At 49.9% G+C, this 16,777-nt stretch overlaps 6 protein-coding genes across 6 annotated transcripts; 1 reads left to right on the top strand and 5 right to left on the bottom strand.

Annotated features, from left to right (window-relative positions):
* Window positions 1-865: 865 nt before the first annotated feature.
* On the bottom strand, window positions 866-2,717 carry B0J16DRAFT_412392 (general substrate transporter). The gene is made up of 3 exons (XM_046133295.1): window positions 2,427-2,717; window positions 2,135-2,372; window positions 866-2,088 (listed from the first exon to the last, which is right to left on the bottom strand). Exons 1-3 carry the CDS (start codon window positions 2,702-2,704, stop codon window positions 925-927), a joined length of 1,680 nt encoding a protein of 559 aa, XP_045987733.1. The 5' UTR covers window positions 2,705-2,717; the 3' UTR covers window positions 866-924.
* A 1,327-nt stretch (window positions 2,718-4,044) lies between these two features.
* On the bottom strand, window positions 4,045-6,140 carry B0J16DRAFT_301494 (polynucleotide kinase 3 phosphatase-domain-containing protein). Its single transcript, XM_046124596.1, has 3 exons — window positions 5,848-6,140; window positions 4,770-5,756; window positions 4,045-4,709 (listed from the first exon to the last, which is right to left on the bottom strand). The coding sequence occupies exons 1-3, from the start codon at window positions 5,936-5,938 to the stop codon at window positions 4,399-4,401; spliced, it is 1,389 nt and encodes a 462-aa protein (XP_045987732.1). The 5' UTR covers window positions 5,939-6,140; the 3' UTR covers window positions 4,045-4,398.
* Window positions 6,141-6,308: 168 nt separating this feature from the next.
* On the top strand, window positions 6,309-7,824 carry B0J16DRAFT_85937 (mediator complex, subunit Med18). The gene is made up of 2 exons (XM_046134584.1): window positions 6,309-7,045; window positions 7,093-7,824. The coding sequence occupies exons 1-2, from the start codon at window positions 6,603-6,605 to the stop codon at window positions 7,487-7,489; spliced, it is 840 nt and encodes a 279-aa protein (XP_045987731.1). The 5' UTR covers window positions 6,309-6,602; the 3' UTR covers window positions 7,490-7,824.
* B0J16DRAFT_395798 (uncharacterized protein) lies at window positions 7,694-8,724 on the bottom strand. Its single transcript, XM_046132210.1, has 4 exons — window positions 8,474-8,724; window positions 8,318-8,423; window positions 7,829-8,269; window positions 7,694-7,779 (listed from the first exon to the last, which is right to left on the bottom strand). The coding sequence occupies exons 1-4, from the start codon at window positions 8,570-8,572 to the stop codon at window positions 7,748-7,750; spliced, it is 678 nt and encodes a 225-aa protein (XP_045987730.1). The 5' UTR covers window positions 8,573-8,724; the 3' UTR covers window positions 7,694-7,747.
* An 852-nt stretch (window positions 8,725-9,576) lies between these two features.
* B0J16DRAFT_317483 (uncharacterized protein) lies at window positions 9,577-10,206 on the bottom strand (the record flags this gene model as incomplete). The annotated part of the gene is made up of 1 exon (XM_046125370.1): window positions 9,577-10,206. The coding sequence occupies one exon, from the start codon at window positions 10,204-10,206 to the stop codon at window positions 9,577-9,579; it is 630 nt and encodes a 209-aa protein (XP_045987729.1).
* Window positions 10,207-11,012: 806 nt separating this feature from the next.
* B0J16DRAFT_354419 (uncharacterized protein) lies at window positions 11,013-16,749 on the bottom strand (the record flags this gene model as incomplete). Its single annotated transcript, XM_046129369.1, has 9 exons — window positions 11,013-11,207; window positions 11,265-11,570; window positions 11,624-12,767; window positions 12,819-13,439; window positions 13,487-13,835; window positions 13,917-14,816; window positions 14,892-15,594; window positions 15,659-16,496; window positions 16,553-16,749. 9 exons carry the CDS (start codon window positions 16,747-16,749, stop codon window positions 11,013-11,015), a joined length of 5,253 nt encoding a protein of 1,750 aa, XP_045987728.1.
* Between the last annotated feature and the right edge of the window lie 28 nt (window positions 16,750-16,777).

Raw genomic sequence — 16,777 nt, 5'->3', positions numbered from 1 at the left:
AGCTACAGATAAATCACATCGTCGCTCATCAAATCCGGCTCCCAGAGGCACCTGGCGGGGGTACATCGGTGCAGGGCCTTTCTCACTTATACCAACCTTCACGCTTCCGCTCTGGGAAGTTCAAGCCACGACATTAGTCATGCCGCCGTCGACAGCATCGGCATCTATCATCAAGAGAAAGCAATATCGGTTTCAACGGCCGCAGCATCAAGCACTGATGTCCTTGTCGCTACGTTACATTCACCTAAGGGGCTACAGGCAAACCGAGCATGCTGGAATGGCATCTATAAAGACATTGTAAGAGGTCTCAACTATACTCCGGGAAATCATCATTCCTAACAATTATATCTTATAGATTACTAGGCACCAAGCACTGTAGCCTAGCACTATCCCAGGACTGAAGGATAACCTTCAACTTTTCCCTTATCAAGTCCAAGCTGTCGCAGCAGCTCTATATACTAAAGAGTCCCGATCCTACTCCAATATTGGAAAGGCTAGAAAATGCAATTGGGGAGAGTTAAAGATTATATCGTCAGAGAAATCCAATTCGAGGCATCAATGACCCAGAGAATTCCCGACTATTTCCAGTCTCAGGCCAAGGCTGGAGTCAATCGAGACTGAATCAATGGTATTTTACAAGGTCTCCACCATAAGTATGTTCTCCTCGAGCATGGGATAGCCTATCATTATACCAGCATGTTTCTAGGAACCCCATCGCACGAACATATTTAAGGCCAAGATGGATACATACGAAAACGTCAGGATATATGAGCTCAACGAGAAAAAGTCTTATTTAGAAAAGAAGTCACTTTGGAAGGAGGGAGTCTTAAATGTATCATAATGAATAAAATATTACTTATTCATGCGTTCATAGAATTCATGACTATATACCAGGACCGTTATGGCAATTTACCAATTTTTACTCTAAGCCTCCTGCTTGCGCTGACCCTCAATCTCAACACCAGTAGCATGGCTCTCCTCAACATAGCGCTGCTTCTCGTCGCGCGCCTGGTCAAGCTCCTCGACGTGCTTGTTGCCGTGAAGACCAATCTTGTACCAGGGAAGCTCAAACAGCTCGTCCATGCTCTCGAGGCTGCGACCGCTAGTCTCGGGAACGGAGAACCAGACCCAGATACCGCCGACGAAGGTGACGGCGGCGAAGCACCAGAAGGTTCCCTTGGGGGAGATACCGCCCTTGGAAACGGAGAGAAGCATGTTGGGCACAGCACGGGAGTTACCGTACTGGTTGGCGAAGTGAAGAGTCATAGCCCATGATGTGGCGAGAGCTCGGATACGGAGAGGGAAGAGTTCGGCTGTGAGGAGGTACTGCATGGAGTTCCAGCCAAGAGCCCAACCGAAACCAGAGACGTAGATCATGGCGATAGCACCGCGAGAAGCACCCTTGTCAGCGGCGGGAAGCTCGAAGTCCTCATCAACACCAAGCTGGGGAATCTTGGTGAGGAAAGCAGCGACGTAGATCATGGCAATGGTCTGCAGAGAAATACCGATGAGAAGAGCGCGCTTTCGGCCGATGACATCGACGAGGAAGAGAGCACAAATAACAGCGGCGCAGAGCTTGACGATACCGAAGACGGCGGTAACGAGAAGACCTTCCTGCTTACCAACGATACCCATGATCTTGAACAGATCGGGAGCATAGAGGGTGATGGAACCAGCGCCAGACCACTGAGAAAGGAACTGGACCATGGAAGACATGTAGAGACGGTAAAGGTTGGAGGGGACAAAGATGAGCTCCTTGACCTTTCCGAGGAATCCAACACCCTTGGTGGCCTCGAGCTCGTGGTCAAGAGCGGCTTGGATCTCGGCAACTTGGCGGACGACGTAGTCGCTCTCGGGGGACTGTTGACGAAGACGGCCGAGAACACGAGCTGCCTCGTCAGGCTTGCCTTCTTTGACGAGGTATCGGGGGGACTCGGATTGGAAGAACATGAGGATGAAGATGAGACCGGACATCATGATGTGAAGACTGGTAGGGACGAGCCATTGGTTGTGGGTGTGGTCGGACATGTTGAGATGGCAGCCGTAGTTGGTGAAGTAAGCGAGGACGATACCAATGTAAACAGCGCCCTGAGAAGTTAGACATGAATAAACTTGAGTGAAGATGGGAACGTACAGTGAACATGCAAGAGCAGAGACCACGAATGGCTGCGGGTGCAATCTCAGCGATGTAGACAGGTCCCACGACAGGAGTCTGTCCAACACCGAGACCACAGATGAATCGACCAGCGTAGATGGCACCGAGGTTTCCGTTGACACCGCCAACCATGAAGATGACAATACCAAGAGCCCAAAGGGAGCAAAGAACACGAGTAGCCCAGATACGACCGATACGATCACAGATCAAGAAAGCGCTGCGCAAGTCAGTAACCACATCCCATGTACCAAAGAGGAGGCAAAGAACTTACATCAAAGCACCACCAACAGAACCAATCTGCACCATAGCAGAAACATTGGCCTTAATATTAGCCTGTTCCACCTCAGAATAACTCTCATAGTTAATCTTCTCCTGGAAGTCCTTGCTGTTGAAAGATCCAGAGATGAGACCCTCGTCAATACCTCGGGCGGCACCGAGGAGAGCGAAAGACACAACGGCGAACCAGAGTCTCCAGTTGAAGACTCCGGCTGGCTCGCCTAGGTCCTTGAGCTTGAAGATGTTGACGGGTTTCTTGACGCCTCCTGCCATTGTTGCGGTTGTGGTATAAGGATGAGGGGATGAGTGAGAGCAAAAGAGTGGTGAGGGTTCAAGGTCTTTATACAAAGATGGATGCTACATGACTAGAGAATGGGGAAGGGTATGTGCAGTCTCTTCCCCATGGGTTCCCCCACGAGTTTCCCCGTTACACCGACTATCACTTAGTTCCCCAGACCCAAAAACAAGATACAATACGAAGATCTTGACTCTCTTCTGTCAATGGGCATCGTCTCTCCTCCAATAGCGGAGACCCCATTTCAAGGGCTCCTCCACCCTCCACGTTAAAAACGGTGGTAGCCCCGTGGAGAAGATGGGGAAAGGGCTAAAAGCTCTGACTAAAATAATCCTGGATCTCAAATTTGTTCGCCGAAGCCTCCCCTTCCCTGCATCAGGCTAGCCCTCCGTTAGGGTGTCAGAAGAACTGGCCGGCCGAAAGTAGAAGAGACGAAATGATTTGGTAACCTTATGCGAGCTTAGACTAGCATCAAGGCTACTTTATTTTAGCACCCTAAGCCTTGGAGGGCATTTCTTCTGTTACCCACCTACCCCCCTCCAGTTGTTCTCGACGTCAGTGTGCACTTGTACAGGTGCCGCGCCAAGTACACCCATAGGGCGCCCGCCCAGCCACTACAGCGCAAAAACACGTTCTGCCAAGAGCCAAGGTCGATCAAAGCCGGCTGGGCATCAGCCATTAATTGGAGAGACCATTTAATTCCCGTTATTAAACCCCAAAGCCAAGAAACTTCAACGAACCTCCAAAAACAAAAACACCACATAGCAAGATTAAAACGCAGTGATATTGGAGGGCACAGTAAGAAGCATGAAAACAACCATAAATTCTAAGCGACGCTTAAACAACGGGTCTAGATCTCATCTCCGCAATCATGCCACTTTCTCTGGTGAGACACCGTCCCCAGAAAAGTTCCCCGCGTGCTGATCTTGGGTCACCGTCCGTGTGTGTGAGAGAGCATGAACAAACAATTAAGCTTGAACTTGTAGCTTAAACTCGCCATGGGGTGTGAATCGGACCGGTTTATTCTCTCGCGACCGAGGTATTTCTCCACTAGATGTTGAAGGATCATGGCAAGTGGGAGTAACCGGGTGGATCTAAGGCGTGGATGACTTGAGATGGATGACATTTCAGAGCTTTTTCGCTGGTGCCTAGTTCGATAACGGATACGACCCTGGTCTAAGAAGTTCAATAATAATTCCGTTTACATGAACATGGTCCATTGGGAATGCTAATTTGGATATGGATACTCGTATATTGTTCAGAATACTTCGCATAGGATCAAATGAAAGCCTGTTCTCAGATGAACAAGACGCCGAAGAACAGTAAACATTCGTCTTGTATTGTTCAGAATGTTAATTAAAATATTGTACAATATGAGTTTCGGTAACAAAAGTCCCGAACTTCGCTCGGAAGCTCTTTTAACCCCCGAGGAGATATCTACCCCAGACGCCTTCTCACAGTGAGTGACTAGACAGCGTGGGAACGGACCCCGTCTTGCCTGTCCAGGCTAACTAAAAACTCGCTTCCGTACGATGCAACTATGTTTCGGTTCGCCTTCCCCAATACAGCCATGAGGAGGCGACTTGAACCTCAAATGCCCCATCAAGAAAAAAAAGATTTGGAGCAAAGAATAAATTTGCATGATGAGGAGCAATCGCATGATACGTGGGGCCTACGTCCAGTATCGTCCCCAGATTCGATACTCTTCCTTTGTACCGCGAAACTGGAACTGAACTTGTGTAATATCCTCGAATCCTTCTTTGACTTGAGGTGCTTTAAACCTGCTTGCGAAACCTGTAAATGCCATCTTGGGTAAGACAGATCTGGCTTCGGGGTTCAGCGATTCATTCAGCGCCCGCACAGCGTTGTTGTGCTCGCACACTTGGAGAGGCGTCTTGAACCACACGCAACGGATAGAAATGCCGAATTTCTTGGCAAGCTCTACCCAAACGGTCCTGGTCTCTGGATCGGCGTTGGTGTTGTCTGCAAGCATCCTTGTTTAGCGCCGTGAGGGGTGGGATGGGGTAATTTGGGGAAACGCACCTATCGCGACAGAGGTTCCCTCTTGGAGATGTTCCTTTGCCGCCTGCACGCACTTGTCGCGAGTCTTGAGCTGGTCCTGGTTGATACGCGCATACCCCAAAGGCTTGAGGGATTTCCAGTAGAACGTACTCTTACCAGCACCTGGTGGCCCACAGAATAAGATGATGTCCTTGTCGTTAGTTTTGGTAAATGTCACCGCGGAGCTCCCCGATTGAGCATCGTCGTTGAAGGGATGCTCGGCGAGGTCGAATTCACGAGCGTAGCTCCGAGCTTTCTCGCCCAGAAAGAACTCCTCGGGGGTAAGATACTTGATCCCCACGTTGTGAGCAAAGTTTCGATCCGAGCAGCTAAAGTCTTTGGCCGCGGCCTTGACTCCGTCTGGACCTTTCCCCAAACCTGCGGTGCGTCCCCCTGCATCACCGACGAAAATGCTATTCTCCAAATCGACATCGGTCTCCGAGATGTCGTAGTCGTCGCAGACCTCCTTCCACATACCAGTTCTCGGCTTTCGAAAGATATCATGCTCGGTCGCCGCGTAGACGCAGGTCGGAAGGTTGAGGCTATTGAGGACGGCGCTACACTTTTGTTTGAACTCGGTAACTCGTTTCTGCGCGTTGCCTTTGGGGCCCTTGTACTTTGCGTCAAAGTGTAATGTCAATCCTGCCTGGTTCGATAGGATCACGACCCGGTATCCATCTTGATACAGTTCCTGTAATCTGGTGGGGACGGAGTTGTGCCACCATTTCCAATCCGTACCGCTGCTCGCGTGTTTCTTGCCTGAGGATGTAGAGATAAGGGTCGAGTCGAGATCAAAAGCAGCTATCTTCCTCCTCTTTATTGTTCTGTCTTCTTTCTTCTCTGGTTCGAATCGGCCGACGAGTAGTGTCCCGGGGGTATCATCGTTATTGTAGGGGCTTCGTTCAGACCAAACAGTAGGGTCCTTGGGCTTTTGTGACGCGGGCGTGAAGAAGTTCGCTACAGCAGTCTCTATGTAACCATGTTAGCGAAGCTCAATCGTATCCACCGCGCCACAACCACGATAGATCGTAGACGGTGTTGTGCAGGATCGCGCACTCACTGGTTGTGCCGCTCTGCACCTTGCGCTTGAGGGGCGGAGGAGACACAGGCGCATCAGAGGCCTTGCGCTTTGTTTGCTCGTCTGAAGGCATCTTGTTCCTATAGTTATCGACAGGGGCTGCATCGGGTTGAGTCGTGGTTATCTGATGCGATAAGCATCTCCAGTGTTGTCACGGTAAAGTGCATGCAGGGTCGGACCTGACTAAGGAGCCAAGGCTGGCCTGGCCGCGCCAGTCCACCTAACCTAAACCATTCTTTGTTCAAGACGAGAATTGGCAAAAGGGTGGGAATTCGATGAAAATCGATGGACAGAAAATGAGATATACAATTGTAATTTTATCTACTCAGTTCGGGATTTTTCCCGGAACTTTTCCGGAACTGTTTACTTTTATCTGTAACCAAACATATCAATCACTCATCATAGCTTAATGTAAAAATTCCGGGATTATCAGCATCGCGTACCAACGCGCTAACGATCGCGAAATCACGTGCGGTATCTAGAGCGGAAGACGAGTTGTTCCGCTTTGTGGATCTATCTAAGCTCTTTGGCCCAATCATATAGCTTCTTGCCTGCTCCCATCCATCTCGTTCCGCGAGCAAGCTTTGGTGGGGTAGCTTTCACCACTCACCTTCAGTTGTCGCTACAAAGTACAAGCTTATCGTTCATTATCATTCACAGGCCTTCAACATTCCAGCATGTCATTGGACTAGCATATTCCACCAGACGCTGTCGATCATATCCCTCTCACCTCAAAAATGCACGAAATCTTCCTCACAGCCCTCATAGAGGACAAAGACTTTGGAGCAGCATGCTCCATCCTAGGCGGTCTCACTAACATGGATCCTTGGAAATCCATCCAACGAGTCCTCTACTTCCAAGGTCCTCCGCGCCCGATGGGCATCTCCAACCAGAGCTCCATAGAAAAGCCCATACGGCCTGGCACGGGCTTCTTGTGGAAAGACCTGCATCAGAACTTAACGCGGCAGTCGTTCATTCTGCAGACTCGGTATGATGTGATCCAGGATCGCGATATGGGACCTGGTGCGCAGCCGATGGATCTTGATGCGACGCAGGGGATTCTGAGGTGGACGGATTTTCCCGATCCGCCCAGGAAGCAGCCTTTGCTTACGCAGAGGAAGATGGTTGAGCTTTGGGAGCAGAAGAGGTTACCTTCGTTGATGCGCGACAATAACCACACGTGAGTGCGACCGCCGCGATTTTGCGATGCTTTCTGACAAGACGCAGGTTCAAGACGGAAACTATCGAGGAGGTGTATCACTTCTACCGAGATGAAGTTGAGTTCTGTCTAGTACGACACTACTTCCTCCAACCTATAGAGAACTACGTCCCCATGGAGACAAAGCAACAGCAATCATTCCCACTAGGCAGTCTCCCCTCATGGGACTCACTCACACCCGTGGATCAGCAAAAGCGATGGTTTCTCAACGTCAAGGCGCACGTTGTACAAGACAACAAACCCGAGGAGCTAGTCAAAGCCCAGGAGAAGCTGCTAGCGACCAGGAGAGAACTAGAGGGCGTGTTTGACTTCAGAGTGATTGATCGAAAGGTTCATGATACGAGAGTGATGCAGCAGGCTCAGGGAGTGCAACAGTTGCCGCAGAAGGTCACGATTGGGAAGTAGGAGCAACTTGTGAGCCTATTCTGCCCTGGCGTGGGGAAAAGGGACGGCTGTAGCTGCAATGATGATGCATTTAACTGCATTTAACTCGAGTAATAGATGATACCCATTAGGACAATCCCAATTGCCCTTTTACTTTTCTTTCCGACCGTACTATGTCTACCGTCGTGCGAAGAACGCGCCTCGTCTTCTATCTGCCCAAACTGGCGATACATCATGTCTACTCGCGACCACGTCTTTTTTGTCGGATTTTGGCCTGCCTCAATTGCCCTTCTTCCAAGCTTGATCTGCATCTGTAACCAGTTAGCTCAACCTCATCAGCCAATGCATCAGAATACTCACCCTCATGAATAACCGGCTCAGGAATATCCTTCCTCGCCTCTTTCTTAATCTTGTAGTCCGTTCCAAATCGTCTATCCCTCTCGCCCACATGCTTCTCAAAGTCAAACTGTCCATCCGCCGTAAAACTCGTCATCAACTTCGGCGGGCCAAGCGGCAACGTATCCCCACGATCTGTCTGCCACAAGTGGTAGACTTTCCCGTAGAGCTGCACCGCCTGCTCCATCTCGTAGTTCTCGGCGACTTGCCATGCGCTTTCAGGGACGGCACGGTTAGGCATGATGAGCATGCCGGATTTTACTTCGTAGACGTGCGAGTGCCAGAGTTGACGTTCTTCTTTGTCAAGAGTTTCGTAAAGCTTGGGCGTAATCATGTATTCAATGCCTATGAGGCGTGCGTTGGGTTCGTCGGAGTCGTAGAGGAGACACTGGCGGACGTCTTCGTCTGAGGAGTGTTAGTATATGCAACTGAATGAAGCTGGTAGGAGCATACTCAGATGCGCGCAGTAATGGTTCGCTTCCACAAAGCGCGAAGGATCATCAGCGTAAGCATGAAAAGCATTAAGATGCGCACAAATGTGCTTCACAGGTCGAAACTCCTACCACAAGTCAACTCTGCTCAAGACCATCCCACCAAGCTTGAACATACCTGCGTCACAGCAGCACCAGCAGTAAGAATCTGATTCTTCCCCGAAAGAGGCTCCCCCATGCTATCGTTAGTAACGGGAATATCCTTGTTATCAGTCATAGCGCTTGTCGTCAAGTTAAGATTTGAGATCGTCGTTGTCTAAATTGAGTGACGTGCTTCGAGAAGCTGTAGCTCTTAAATATTAAGAGACACTGTGAAAGATTACGTCATGGATTCGCACTTTCCACGTTACAGTATGGCATTTCTGTTTTTCGATGCGATGTCGGATGCCGAATGCATTGTTTTAAATGTTGCAGATATGCTCTTGTTTGAGCGTCAGTATGACGCTGCCATGACTTCCGGGTTTGACTCGGAGCCGAAGGTTCCACTTTGCCGATTGACGAGCGGCTGCGGACCGACCAGTGGGGCGCATTTCTTTAATGCGCCGGCTGGGCATAACCTGCACAACAACCCGCACCTCTATCAACAGGTAAGTATTCTAGTAGTGTATTAGCTTGAAGATATATACTTCTTCCTATATGAGGCTTTCCCGTGGCTAATCAATTTGTGGTGCGGGATGCGCACTGTCGTATTGAAGGAATACCCTGTAGTCATTCATCTGTTCACCACTGGTCCTCATCCTCCCACCACATCAGCTTGTTCGGACTACAGAACAATCGACGCGGTTTATTCCCAGAGACCCAGTTTAATCAGGCTATCCTTGTATGAGTATTCATAATGAAGCTGAGCATATGAAGACACGGTCGGATATTTGCATGGAGTCATGTAGGAAAAGGACGAAGTACCTGGTTAGCACGACAAGTTCAAGATTATTCACATTAGCACAAGAGTAGTAAAGTCAGTCAAGAGAATGCATTCAAGGATACATAGCTATTTCTACATCGCTATATCGCTAGACCCAAATGGTCCAATTGCAGATGTTCAAAAGACAAAAGAAATGCAGTCAATGCTGTTTCCGATCCAATCGTCTGTTGCAGAAAATCCCTTTCGAGATGTCAGTGGGTATTCGGTCGCAGAAAATCCCATCTTGGGATGCCAGTGTGTAGTCGTTCAGTCGCAGAAACCCCCTCTAGAGATGTCAGTTAGTCGGTCGCAATCTCTCCTTACTTCTTAGAGTTCTCGCGAGAGTGCGAGTGCTTGCCGAATCGCTGGCGTCGCTCCTCAAGCTCCTGCTGTTCCTTCTCCTTGCGGAGGTCCTCAGCAGACCAGTCAACGTGCTGATCCCAGATGTAGTCAGAGAATGCATCCTCGCGGTCACGGTCGTCCTCGATCTCGCTGATCTTGCGGTAGTTACCCACACGTTCACTCTCGAGATACTCAGCGTAGGAAGAGAAGCTGGTGTCGCCCTGCTGGGAGGACTGGGAGGGAGAAGAGCTGTTGATCTTTCGCTGCTGCGAAGCCACATCATCATATTGATGCTGGAAAGGCGCGGCGGTAGGGTCAAGGATCTTTCCGTTACGAGTAGGGGGCCGGGAAGCAGGAGTCGATCCTCTAGACAATCCAGGGAGTTCCAGACGTTCGGGGGAGCTTCGAGTCGAGGGGCCCTGTGACTTCTCGGGGGTAGAGTTGGCAGAGTTGCTGCCACGGACAAGAAGATACTGGGGCTGGCCATTATCCTGGCCCTGGCCCCGAAGGTTGAGAACCTTACCATCGGACATCTTGGCAGTGTTGTACTTCGGCTGACCGTTATCCTGGTCCTGGCCGCGGAGGTTCAAAGATCGATTGTCGGACATGATGTCGGTAGTGTTGTGTAAGATAGTTGAGTAGGGTGTAAAAAGATTGAGTATCGTAGAGATGCTGTTGAGATGTGAGTAGTGCTGCTGTAGTACTTGGTGTATGGCAGTGCCAAAGAAAGAAAGCTTGGTGAGATGAAGAAGAAAATGGTTGAAGCATGGCAGTGGTAGGGACTAAGTAATTTTGTAGAACAGCGGGAAGGAACTGACCGTCATAGTGTCCGACAAGTTCATCTTTGGTGTTCTTGGGAATGAGCGGCCCAGTGCCAGGAACAAGGCAATGTCCAGTCTTTGTTTGTCGTGTTCCAGTCGATAACTGGGATACTTTCACTTAAAAGGAGTGAACGTTCGAACCAGGCAGCCTTTGTTTCTTTGTATCGAACACACGAACTACCCATTGTTCTCCGGTGAACTGATGAACGCTCTTGTTGGGTTCTTTTGAGCGATTGAGATTTGACTGGTTAAGTCGGCCAACTCGAGAGTTGAGCAGTCGCACTGATGACTGTATGAGTGGCTGTGATTTCGATAAGAGGAAGAGAAACTGACCTGCAGCAAGCAAGTAAGGAAATGTTTTTTGCCTCAATTAAAACCTTATGTTAGGGCAGCGGTCTTGTGCAAGGATATCACGATGCTTCAAATGCGTATCTTTGTCGAAGAAAACCTTAACTGTAATCATCCCGAGCGAATAAGGCTGACTCTTTCAAAGGCGGGCCAGTTACAGAGAAATCTTGAATATATTATAATATATGATATGTGGTCAAAGAAACATGCCTTTAAGATGACTGAAATGACCACGAACATCCAGATCAACCTGTTCCGGTTCCAGGAACAACTGACCACGTCTCAGGCGTGAAGACCAACGACCCCTCCTGACGCATACTCTCTGGATCGACATACAGCTTCAAGTCTATACTAGACTTGTCGACATTGGACACCCGAGCGATCATGTAAATGGCAGGCGCAGTGCAGCGCAGTTGGCGATCGGAACGGTTCTCTTGCATCTATACAAGGTGACTCGTCAGTAGAACGTCCAGAACATGGGTACAGACAATACTCACCCTTTGGTACTGTCGCTTGCTCACGTAGAACGGAGTGCGGCTGTGTCCTATTGTTGACTTAACTTCGATGAAGTAGAATGGCTTCTTGTCTAGCCAGTTATCGGGAAGGTAGCGTTCTTCTACTAATTGCTTCGTCAGAACGCACTTTCGATCGTTGTATACGATGTCGGCGGTCTCTTGGCCTGTCCATGGCTGTATGTCAGAGTATTTCGGATGGACCTTGATGAATCGTCTCATATGACTTGGCCAATTGTCTCTGCCAAATCGTGGTAGGGATGGGGTCAACCCCAGAAGAAGCTCAAATACCTGATTTATATGTTAGCCAAGGGTTCTGGATACAGAGATCAAGATTGTCTTGCGTATAGTTCACCCAGAGCCCCAATACGCATGTCGGACAGGAGGCGCTGGGATCGTTCGACTGCCTTGTCCTCAATTTCTGGTAGCGCACCGAACAGGCCGGAGGTACCGTCGGTGTCCGTACTGGGGAGCGTTCCCCTACTCGCGATAGAAATGACATTATCAATCAGACCCAAGTAGTATTTCTCGTCTTCAATCGTAGAGGGTAGTGTGGCGCCGCCCGGGCCCTCGAACTGGAAAGCAGAGCTTGATTGCACGCCAGATGAAGACCCGAAGACAAATGCCGGGTGACTAGGTGTCCCGGATGATGTTTGCTCGGCAAAGAGCCCCCCGGATTGTCTGGCAAAGTTGTTTGATTTTGGCGTGCGATGTCCAGATGTTCCTCTGTCCTGGTCGAAGTAGTCGGTCGTTAACGATGTTGGTGTGAAGACTCGTCCAGCGACAGAAGAATTTGATGTGGCGGGACTTCTTTGCCGAATTGGTAGGTCCAGCAAGGTCGAGGCTGACCTAATTTCAGCGAATTGTTGTATAATTGAGCCCTCGCCGCTAGAAATATCGTCTTCACATATTTCTGGTTGTGTCGGAAGCTGAGAAGCTGCTTCATCCGCCTCTTCGCCAGAGCCCGGCTCGTCATGACTCTGTCCCTCTTCATTACAGACTCCGGAGTCTTCAACTTTTTCGGTATCGTCCGTTTGCGAAATGTTATTCTTTTTATCGCGGTTCGTGCCGGGCTCTGTTGGAATGGAAACATCAACAATTCCCTCCGCCTCCAAAATCTGCGCGATATTAATGAGCGGCGCATTCAAAATCGCCGTCACGATTTGCACTGCCTTCGACCCAGAGCGTTTGACCTGTAGCGTAACCGGATCCGTCATCATCCACTCTAGCAAGCGTCGTGGAAGAGTAGAGAAGTAACAAAATCCTTGGGTCTTCGGATCTCGCGGGACATATACCTTGAGGATATCGTCGTCTTCACGTATATGTAGCTCGCTTCGGTTCTGGGCATGGACTATATCGTGCCCATCTTGGGATAAATGGAGTTCGGATGAGATGCCGTCCGTTTCGTAGACCTTGGTACCGTTGAGGAGCCAATACAGATCGGAGTTATCGTCTTGTGTTCGGGGGCTGTTGAAATGTACTGCGATTCTGAACATAGGTTAGCTGGATAATTGATAAAACATGGATAGAGTGAAGTACCTGTAGAGACTCTCGGCCCTCTGGTCCAACTCTCGGTCTGGAGACTGTAGTTTGTCCATGCGCCCACCGGCCACTGTAGAGATCTCCCGAACAGAAGCAGAGAGATATCTAGACTCTAGATTGAGCCAAGAGAGAAATGGTCGTAACCGTCGAACCTCATCGAGTGTGAAGTCCAACATCCTCGCCTGTGAACCAAAGATGTCCCCCAGAGTCTTGCGGTCGGCGATCGCGAATTGCGTACGACCCGACTGCAGCTTCACCGACCCATTTGGGTACTTTACAGGGAAGATTGTTCCTCGGAAGACTGGCTCTTCGTTAAGATGATGCTCTGCTGATGATAACAAAGAGTTGAGTGCCCAGATAGTCTCCTTGACAGCAGCAATAGGAGGAGACGGAACTCTGGTACCCATCTCTTTCAGCTCGTCATATGCCATATCGAGTGTGAGTTCTTGCACGCCGAGAAAGCCGACGAAGAATTCCTCCAAGTCGGGATAGAGATCATTGAGAGCTACCCTGCCTTGAATCTGGGTGGCACTGGACCATAGACATTCGCCGACTGTGTACCAGCGGCTGATGTTGCCGTGGTTGAAGTAGATCAACTTCTCCTCCACGAATGCTTTCCTAGGTGATTGTTAGTTGGATAATATAGAACAACAGTGGACCCATACCTGAGCTTTGCAGCATCATCTATCATCAAGCTTGCTCTCTCTAGATCCAGAGACTCGTATATGTCGCTCACCCAGTCGAAGTCCTCACTTGTCACGACCTTCAACTTCCGGATCTCGTCCAGGTAATGCTCCCAGGAACAATCGCAGACACCTAAGGTCGCCCTGAAGAACTGGCGCAATGTTTCGAGGTCTTCTTCCGATCTATTGAACATTGTTCGGTAAAGATGGGCAAGAGGGTATGCTGTCTGCATGTCCTTTCGCGCGTTCCAAAGGCATCTGTCAGGCGGTACCCACGACGCGGATTGCGACTCGTATGCGGGGATGTATACAAGGTTACCATCCTTCACCGCTTCCCTATGTCTGTTAGCAATGGCGGTCCGATATCCTCAAGTGTCATCTTGCCTTGTCTCGGCCTGTGCGTCAAGGAAACTGTCGGCCTCCCGACATCGAGCGTGTATAGCCTCGTAGACATCCAAAATCCTAGCATTTCGACGAACTCCAGCTGCTGCATTGCTATAGCGGATCGTCTTGAGGATACTGAGGTAAAATCGAAGGTCGTTAGTATGGCCGACACCAAGGTGGTCAACCAAGAAGCCCCATTTGGCTGTGTAGGTACTAGATGTAACAGGCTCGCCCAAATCTAGGAAAAGGAAACCCTCATCCTCGACATAGCAGGAAAGCTTCCCTTTAAGTTCCGGCAAAGGCAAGTAGGTCGTTGCAAGGGGCTCTCCTAAAGAAAATTCGTCCCTGCCGTTACACAGGACCTCGAGTGTGCGCAGCCCTTGAAGCAGATCGGCAGATTTTACGGCCTTGGTACCTTCAATCTCCCAAGCTCGCTGCAAGGCGCCCAGAAGGCGCTCGGGTCGATACCGTTCAAGATAGCGGAATTCATCGGATAAAAGCAACCGCTTTTGTGAATCTCTCCCTATAAGTTTCACGTGACGGTATAAACGGAGTCGCGATTGTAGCCATTCTTCCCAACCATAGATTTGACCAAGTGGTGTCGCCGGTATCTCAGCTAAGTAACCATAGTTCAGGAACGCTGCTCTAAAGCGGGGAGCATTACCATTTGCTCTGAGCGTTTGAAGTGGTCCGTATTCGTCACTCGTCGGTATATAGACGCGGCTTTTTGTTGGTAGGTATGCTTGTAGGTACTGATCGTAAATGTGGAAGCCCTTCATATCCGCCTGAACTTCCTCAGCATCTATCAAACCCTCAGAAAAGTACAAGAACTTGAGGTGGGTAACGGAAGCAAGGAGAGTACTTTGGGTTCCAACTGGATTCAACGGTTTCTGCAATACCAGAGCCCGAACGTCTTTGACAAGCGCCTCTGTAACACCAAGCTTGTCAAATAAAGCGCGCCGGTCGGGATTATTCGCTGCATCTGTGTCGACCAGTCTCAGACCGAGGCCGTCAGGAATAGCAAGCTGCTCAGAATGGGAGTAGTAAAGCGGACTACTAGTCGCTGACACCCATTTTCCACTTACTAGCGGGACCAACTCCAGTTCCTTGAAGCGTTCGTTGGCTGACGGAGAAGAGGCGGATAACTCCTCCAGTTTTATAAGCGCCCGTGCTGCGAGGGAGTGCCACTGATTATCTGTACGGGGGTTCTTCATCCTAAATGGTCCGAACCTGGAAGCGAGGTCATTCTCAACGCGATCAATCACGGCATGCGTGCCGGCGCTACATAGGCCATATGGCCCCAAAGAATCGAGGTCTTCTTCGGTGTACTCCTTAGCGAGGTAGATCTCGATTTCAAGATCCAAGAAGAGAGGATCGCCATTTTCATCGCGCAGCCATGGCTGAAGTCGAGAAATATTGGTTAAGTATTTCAGCTGTCCAGAGAAGAGTGTGCGGAGAACTTTGACGTTGGCTATTCCTTTTTCGATCCGTTCGAGGAGACTTAACCAGAACTCGTCCCAAGGGTAAGTGTTTCGCTGGGGCAACCATCGCATCCATTGGTATTGGAGTGTCGGATGCTGGCAGAACTCTTGGATGGCTTTGATGAAGCAGTCCGCGATACCTTCCAGGAGCGCGCGGTTTCGGAGAGAGCTGATGACGATGCCCTGACGGCTTGCTTCGGTGACAAAATCGGTGTGGATAAGAAACTGTGAGGCACAACCTGTTAGTGACCATCTCCATGAAATATGTTTAAGAGACGCTGTTGGTTACCTTGAACCCCATAGGTCGCATGGGAAGAAACGCAAAGACATCCTGATTCTCAATAATCGGGGTACCCTCATCTGTCAGAGGAAACGCCAGCACGACTTCAGTAGAAGAGTCAGCGCGCTCCCCTTCTTCAGAATATGTCCGATTCTCGCTCCGGGGGATATTCTCCGCGACATGCTTGGTAACATGGTACTGCCGTTCCTCAACACCTTCCGAAGTCTCCTTCCGGATGGTCGCCGGGTTGCTTCCATGTAATGAATAAGTAGTGGTCGATGTTTCAACGTCGCCTGCGTCGAAGAAAGATATCTGCACCTTGCGGAGCTTCCGTAGAAAGAGAAGGATAGTATGCTGTAAGTCCTGGAATTGGAGGCGGATTGTCTCGCGTCGCCTTTCATCTTCTTCTGGGTCCTCACTCGTATGAAGCAGCAGCGTGATGCGAGTCAAAGACTCCCCAATGGGCTCTTCGGTCTTCTCCCACACAGGCGTAACCATTCCAAGACCAGAATCGCCCTTGCGATGTGTGAACGAGAAAGAGAAGTCATTTGACTGGATATGCACCTTCCAGGCAGCCATGAAGACAGACTTGAACCCGATGCCTTTCTCTCCAATATAGCCAGCGGCGCCAACCTTCGAACTCTTGCCGATAGCGCAGATTGCCTTCAAGTTCTCGGGTGTGAAGCCATTCTCATTGCACTCGATCGTGACCTTGCTGGGAAATACTTTGAAAGAGACACATGGATCCTGGCCTTGCGAGATGGCTGTGCTGTAATTATTGTCATCTGCATTCTGAAGGAGTTCGAAAACAAATCTGGCGTTGCTTGTGTAAAGGTTTTTGGCAAGTCTATTATTGATGTGAGCATGCCTGTCAACAAGCTGGGATACACCTCTGATACGTACGTCAAGACCGCCGAACCGATCATCTCATCTTTCTTGAGTAGCGCTTCCTCAATATCACGCCGGAGTTCAGGGTCAAATTCGCCAAGCCGCGCGAGCTTCTCTTCTCCAAGATACCCGCGTTCTTTCGCGATCTCCTTCACCAGATCCCGAGCCGTACACTGGCCCGGCTCTGGCGTCTGGACGTCATCGGTGTTCATTGTTGCACGCAGGCCGAATATTCGGGTA

Source organism: Fusarium flagelliforme, assembly GCF_020744385.1.
Source record: "Fusarium flagelliforme strain FIESC 12 MPI-CAGE-AA-0113 chromosome Unknown B0J16scaffold_2, whole genome shotgun sequence".
Lineage (NCBI taxonomy): Eukaryota > Fungi > Ascomycota > Sordariomycetes > Hypocreales > Nectriaceae > Fusarium > Fusarium flagelliforme.
Note: the sequence above shows the minus strand (reverse complement) of the source record. Positions and strands in the feature narration are given on the sequence as shown.